The sequence below is a fragment of the Brassica oleracea genome, chromosome C5 (genome assembly GCF_000695525.1).
Source record: "Brassica oleracea var. oleracea cultivar TO1000 chromosome C5, BOL, whole genome shotgun sequence".
NCBI lineage: Eukaryota > Viridiplantae > Streptophyta > Magnoliopsida > Brassicales > Brassicaceae > Brassica > Brassica oleracea.
This window is the reverse complement of record NC_027752.1, coordinates 2,241,485-2,248,643: the sequence shown is the minus strand read 5'-3', so window position 1 is coordinate 2,248,643 and position 7,159 is coordinate 2,241,485. Positions and strand designations below refer to the sequence as shown.

The following is a 7,159-nucleotide window of genomic DNA, read 5'->3' as shown; positions in this document are numbered from 1 at the left end:
AAATACTCAAGCGATTGGTTGGCTAATTTAATTATTTTCTAATAGGAGCATTCGTTAATGTTTTGCGTGGCTATCCCGGTTGATTGGTTAGTCCGAGAACTAGGAATTACACACAATAGGCACACGTACAAACCTGGACAATTGTTTAGAGTTTTAATAAAAAAGTTTTTACGAATGCTTTTACGTCATAACAATACACGCATTTTGATGCCTCTTAACGTTTAAGGTTTTAGAATCTGCAAAATATTTTGTACGCATGACACGCCAATTAAAAATATCTTTTTGGGTACTAAAAAGACAGAAAATGTGTAAAAACCAAATAAAGCAATACGAAGATTTTCATTTCTTGTAAAAGGCTTAACAATACGAAGTAACTCTAAAAAGATGCTCTATGAAGAATTTAATATGTATATATCAATATATGTGATATTATCTAAAGAACAAAACTTAGGTTCATTTCTGAGGTGAACCTTTAAATTCACATCCCCTCTTGTTACCAATTAAAATGTCACATAGATTAATAATAAAATACATTATTTTTTTTTTAAAAAAATTTAAAATAATTGAAAAAAATAATGACGCTCATTTTAATGACGCTAACGCCACTAACCAAACCCTAAATCTTAAATTCTAAATCATAAACCTTAAATCTAAACCCGAAACCCTAAATTCTAAACCTAAACTCTAAACCCCAAACCCAAACCTTATATCTTAAACCCAAATCTCAAACTCAAACCGTAAACTCTAAACCCAAACCTTAGACCTTAAACTCAAACCCTAGATCCTAAACCCAAACCTAGACTCTAAACCTAAATTTTAAACCCTAAGGAAACAACATCAACATTAAACCAAACCTTTAGGATATAGGATTTGGGTTCAGAATTTACGATTTGAGTTTATGGTGTAAGGATTAGGTTTGGATATATAGTTTGAGTTTATAGTCTATGATTTGAGTTTAGGATATAGGTTTTGGGTTTAGGGTTTACGGTTTGGGTTTAGGGTTTAGGATTTGGGTTTAGGATATAAGGTTTGGGTTTACGGTTTACGGTTTGAGTTTAGGGTTTAGGATTTGGGTTTAGAATTTGGGTTTAGAATTTAGGGTATAGATTTAAAGTTTAGGGTTTAGTTAGTGGCGTAGCATCATTAAAATTGGCGTTATTATTTTTTTTCAATTATTTCAATTTTTTTAAAATAAAATTAATCTATTTTATTATTAATCTAAGCGACATTTTGATTGGTAATAAGCGGAGAGGTGAATTTAAAGGTTCACCCCTACCTAAGTCTTGTTCTTATCTAAACTAAAAATATTAACATACACATTCTAAAGTTCATATTACTCAGGCCGCTTCTTATTTTTTCCAGTTACTCGAGTTAAATTTTCTTGCATGCTCTCTATAAAAACCAGAGAGCCAAAGCAAAAAGTTATTAATTAATGTATATCACTATAAATTATTATTTTTCAAACGTAAGCAATCATACCAATATTTATATCAGTTTTTTTACTAATGTGCATGAACGAAATGTAAATGACAGAAACAATAGAAAACGTGATAAACTTCATTACGCATATTAGAAGTTCACGAAAACGAACGTAATTAAGCAAATTGGTTCCCACATGGCCACACACAACAAACACCGGATAACACAATATTACAAGTGTTACCCTTACCAAAACCTTGAAACGTACGTAGACATTTAAATGATACTTAATAAAGACGATAAGTCGAATATCCTCATTCAACGAACCAATGCCATACGACGCCGTTGACTCTCTGAAGGCAGCTTCACGTCAGTAGCCAAACCGATTATTTCGAGAAAGCGGACGATGTACCAAGAGATGTCGATTTGCCACCACTCTAGGCCTTGTCTCGCCGACGACTCAAAGGCATGGTGATTGTTGTGCCAGCTCTCCCCAAACGAGAATACCGATAGCCACCTAGAACCAACATATTCAACCACTTTGTTAGTTTCTTCGAAGTTAGGAGTATAACATATCATTATTGCTAATTAATTGATGCAGCTTTAAAATCATATAGTAAATTAATATGATTCTGAAACAAGAAAACATATATGATGCATATTTGTCCATTTCAAAAACATGGTAAGCTAATTGTTTGATATATATATATATATATATATATATATATATATATATTAAATTAAATGATTAACTATTATTATAATGTAATATATTTCTAAATTATAAATTGCAAAATAAAAAATTAACATTTTTTGTTTGTGTCTCTAATTTAATTATAAATAAATTTAAAAATGTATCAAACAGTAAGAACATTATCATTTAGTTTACAAGTTATTTTGAACATGCTCTAGTTAGGGCTAGCTCTAGTAGTAAAGTGGACCACAGAAAAAAAGCAAGGCAATTAAAAGAAAAAAAGAAAAAAAGTTAATGGATGGTGAACTTAAATGATCTATATATGTCAGGTTTATGGATGGTGAACTTAAATGCAGTTGGAGTTGGTCCAGTTGAGTTTCCATTTCAGACGATTTTTTCCCTTTCTTTGTCAATAGACCAATCCGATGACAATGATGTTGTTTTTCCAGCTTAGTCAAGTCAAATAGTTTTAAATTGAATGTTTGGAGAATGTGCTGATGTTTAAAAATCCTAATCGACCTTTGAAAACATAGGTAGTTAGTTGAGGCATCAAGCATCAAATAATAAAAGAAACTATCTATAACTAGAAAAATTCAATTCTAGCGACCGAAGAATATGTACATACCAAATGACATTAGTATGATGCATTCATGATTGATCAAGGATTTGTACTACGTACCAAACATTACGAGAAGTGTCGTTGGTCTTCCAAGTTCGGCTTCCCCAAATATGGCAAAGAGAGTTGATGAGGCAAGTCACATGATGCTCCATTGCTACCCCAATACCCTACATACATCCACCAGCATTACAAATTCTTCATCATTTATCATCAATAGTTATTGTTACTATTGATAGACAAACACAATAGGTAAACGTTGCTTTCAAGATTTTATTTTGGTAAGTAAATAGAATAAAAGTCAAAAGAAGAGCGTAAATATTACCATTCCCCACGTAAGGAAAGACACACCACCAAAGTAATAGAGGAGGAAACCAAATGCTAGAATGTGGTACAGGACCGTTCTTTGAAGGAATTTATAGAACCACTGCCTCTTTAAGTCCTCCACATTTGTCTTTCTTCCACACTGTCTCATTACAATATTGTATTCAAATTTTAAATTGTGATTAAAGTTAATATACTTATATCTGTAATTAATTTTACCTTTTCTACAAGATAACCAGTATCAAATAGCCATAGGAGATGGCTGAACCAGAAGCCTTCATTAGGGCTATGTGGGTCTCTATCTGAATCTGTAAACTGGTGATGGTATCGATGTGTGCTGACCCAATCAATCGGATCTCCCTGTTACAGTAACAAACAAAAATATACATATTATACTCTATATGGGTCTTAAGAATCCAAGGATTTTTAGGTGGTCCAAGAATTCATATAACTAAAAGAGTAGTTAAAGTAAGCATAAACGATGATATTATATACTCCGATAAATCTAAGGGTACATATATCGACACTGGCTTGAAGTCATTCTGAGTTGGTTGTTGAGTATTATAAATCTTAACGTTCAAACTTAAGATCTTTAGCATTCTGTGATAAAAATAGGACTAGCGAGTTCATCTAATATGTATGCGTAACTCAAAACGATTAAACGAAATTTATAAATCAGGTAAGTGATACTGCACTCGTTTTGAGTTTGCACTCGGCTTGAAGTCATCTAATACGCTCGGTTCGAATGGTTTAATCATTTGGATTCAAATCCAGTACTATGCATGTTGTTGTATATTTATATATATTATGTTTAAAAAGTCACAATAAGCTGAAGAAAGAGAGCGAACCTGAATGGCAAGAAGACCACAATAAGCAAACAAATACTCGAGCCATTTAGGGACTTTGAAGCTCCGGTGAGCCAAGTTACGGTGGTAAGAGACGGTGATACCTAGCCCACCCACCGTATAGACAACAAGTGCAACCCGTAAAGCTGGCCAAGTGAAATGGAAAGGAGCTAAGAGACAGAGGAAATGCACAAAGAGAGAAGCAAAAGCTTTCACAATGTCCAATCTCTTCCACTTTCTTTCCCAAATTGCTCTTTTTCTTCTCCTCATCTCAGCCTTGTCCTCCACTGTTTTCCGGTGATTCTCCTCCGACGATGACATTAACATTTTTGTTGAATAGTGTCTAGCAAGTCGATGAAATTAAAAGATTCTTTAAAATTTGAAGTTTGCACAAAGAGTGTGTTATAATGTGTTTTTGTGTAAGGTTGTGAATGAGTACCGTTGTAATTTATAGTAACATGCATGGAGGGGGAGGGAGTTAAATACAATGGACCGACTTATTTAACGGACGCCGTAATTTATTCTCTAATGCACGCACCCTTTTTCACCTATCTGTAAATTGTTGCAGTTGGGACGTAGTCGTTAAATACTAGCTAGCTAGCTACATTAACTTTCTGTGTTGATAGTTAAAAATATTATCATTTTTTAGAATCCATAGATAGATGCATGTAACTACGTTAGCATAAGCTGATACATGCCTCGTATTGATTTAGTATATATATATATATGCAGCTGTTCTAACTTGTGGTAATATTTTTCCTTTCTTATATGGATACTGATTCGATATATGCATTATGCATGAATCTATATCGTATATCAATAGTGAGAAAGAGTAAATATTAAGGGTCTTATTTCTGTTTTTTGGTTGTTTATGTATAAAATGATAATGTTGAGCCATTGACTATCAGTAATAAACATAACGGAATGCTAGCAGAAAAGTACTAATTTGCATAACGGCAAAAAGGAAAGAGCGTCCTTATATATATATATATATATATATATATATATGCAACTCTTCGACTAGCATTATTCATTTTTTATTTATTTTAAATTTTGTTTATTTTTAATATATATCATAATGCACAGATAATCTATTTTTAAGGGTTGATTTTAGAGACATTATTATTTCTCAAAAATTGTTTTTCTGTCCGGGAATAGTTATCGGATGTAAGAAAACGGGACTATGATACTAACACGTTTCAGATTCGATGTACTTACTACACGAAATTTATGGACATCTACACAGATATATAACCATATTTTTGGTCTATTTATATATCTAAAAAGATGATCTATTTGTAAAATGTCATTCTTTTTTAAAGATTAGTTTGGATCTTTCCATATACCCTAATACTCCAAATTAATAAAAAAATTTACTCTTCTTTATACAAAAGTTACAGCATATTCATCATATTTGTTTGTTTGTGTAATGAATATGTTTCTGAACTATCTTTCACTTCACGGAAAATTAAGATTAATGTTTTTTTCAAAAGGTATTAATATACATCAAAGTAATGTAAATATTTCTATCTCTTAAAATATTTTCAATGTAAAATTCTATTTTTTTTCTTTTAAAATATAGTAATTCTATTATAGAATTGAATTTTACTCCATTTCTACACCATTTTAAAAAGATAAATGGAATAATGAATATAAATTAAATTATTATTCTATTTATGAAATAAAATTATTTTTATTTTATTATAAAGTGAGGAATATGGTAGGACTAAAGTATTTTTACTCTAAACTACGTTTTAGAGTGAATTGCTCTTGTACAATAAAAAGGGTTAAAATGTGTGTGAAAAGTGATGTAGTGTCCTTCACGTGGGAAACAGATATACAACCCTAAGAAGACAGCCTTGGACTTATTATTGTTTAGAACTGATTTTTTTAATAAGTAAATATTTTTTTCTGTTTCAAATTAAATGTTCCTGTAAAAAAAATTTTTGTTACAAAATAAATGATGTCTATTATTTCAATACAACTCTTTCATTAATTTATCTATTTGGCTTTTAAATATTAAGAAAAAATAAATATTATAAATTGTTGATAGTTAAATAAAGGCAAACTGATCGAGCATTTAACTATTTTCTTTATTTGTGTAAAATTTTTTTTGACCATATTCAATTTAAATGGAGAGAGTAAGTAATACATTCCTTCTCTATTGCCACCTTTATCGTATTTAATTTGTTACAGCTGGGACGTTAGGCGTCATAACACACTTCCATTAACTTGTTTTAGTAATATAATTACAACTGGAAGCTACAGATGCGTCATGCATGTATCACAACGCTGACACGGAGCTCGATATTGACTACGCTTTGGTAATATATATTTTTATATATTATGGTTATACATATATATGAATAGATCATATGCATAAATTATGTGAAATGAAGACTGTATATGAATAGCACAAAAAAACTGTATATGAATAAATTTAATGGAGAAACCTTAGAGCATGATTGTTGGGGGTTCTTAGAATAGAGTTCTTAGAGGAATATAAGAACCCGTTTCTTAATTTTTAACTAAAAAAATTAAGAACCGGCACTTAAAACTCTTATTTAAGAACCGATTCTTAGCTTTTTTAGTTAAAAGTTAAAAAACGGATTCTTATATTCCGCTAATAAATCCACTCTAAAAATTCTTAATAATCATGCTCTTTGTGTCGGACAAAACATTTAAAAGGGTTCACTCATTTGTACTGGGTGCAACATGTCCAAGCAATGAATATAATTTACAAAAAAAATAAAAATTACACAGGTCATGTTCGCCAAAATATTTGTTCGTACACTAACCATACTGTAAAGGAGTTGATTTCTCACCTTTACAAATTCGATAGCAGCCATGTCTGATGTCTCTACGTGAGCTTCATATACAATTTGGATGGACTGTACATTCATGTGGTTATCTAGAAATTAGAACCCATCAAAGAGAATAAATCAGATGCATATCTAACCTCGGAGTAAGAACACAACGGTCAAAATACGTGCGGTCAATTAGAAACTCCAAATGCATATGAATGTGATGTATTGATAAAATCTTGTAATAAGACCAGCATTAACGCTGATCCTTAGTAGAGTTTTAAGGTAAAAAAATGATTTAAATAAAAAAAAAAGAAAATAAAACAGGAGTTATCGATCCTTAATTAGAGAGTTTGGTTACCGATTATAACTGGAGTTTTATACACACGTGTCACCATTCTGTGTTTTTTTTTTTAATTTTTATTTCTTTTGTTCTTTCTTCTCTCCTCTCACTTCT

The 7,159-nt window shown here is 31.0% G+C and overlaps 1 protein-coding gene across 1 annotated transcript; it reads right to left on the bottom strand.

Moving 5' to 3' along the window:
* Window positions 1-1,548: 1,548 nt before the first annotated feature.
* On the bottom strand, window positions 1,549-4,333 carry LOC106292943 (delta-9 acyl-lipid desaturase 1). Its single transcript, XM_013728611.1, has 5 exons — window positions 3,902-4,333; window positions 3,273-3,413; window positions 3,055-3,195; window positions 2,793-2,899; window positions 1,549-1,936 (listed from the first exon to the last, which is right to left on the bottom strand). Exons 1-5 carry the CDS (start codon window positions 4,223-4,225, stop codon window positions 1,738-1,740), a joined length of 912 nt encoding a protein of 303 aa, XP_013584065.1. The 5' UTR covers window positions 4,226-4,333; the 3' UTR covers window positions 1,549-1,737.
* Between the last annotated feature and the right edge of the window lie 2,826 nt (window positions 4,334-7,159).

Coding starts and splice junctions, on each gene's coding strand:
- LOC106292943 (XM_013728611.1), bottom strand. CDS start 4,225: ATGTTAATGTCATCGTCGGAGGAGAATCACCGGAAAACAGTGGAGGAC. Junction 3,196..3,272: donor CTGGTTATCTTGTAGAAAAG/GTAAAATTAATT, acceptor GTAATGAGACAG/TGTGGAAGAAAGACAAATGT. Junction 1,937..2,792: donor GACACTTCTCGTAATGTTTG/GTACGTAGTACA, acceptor TGTTGGTTCTAG/GTGGCTATCGGTATTCTCGT.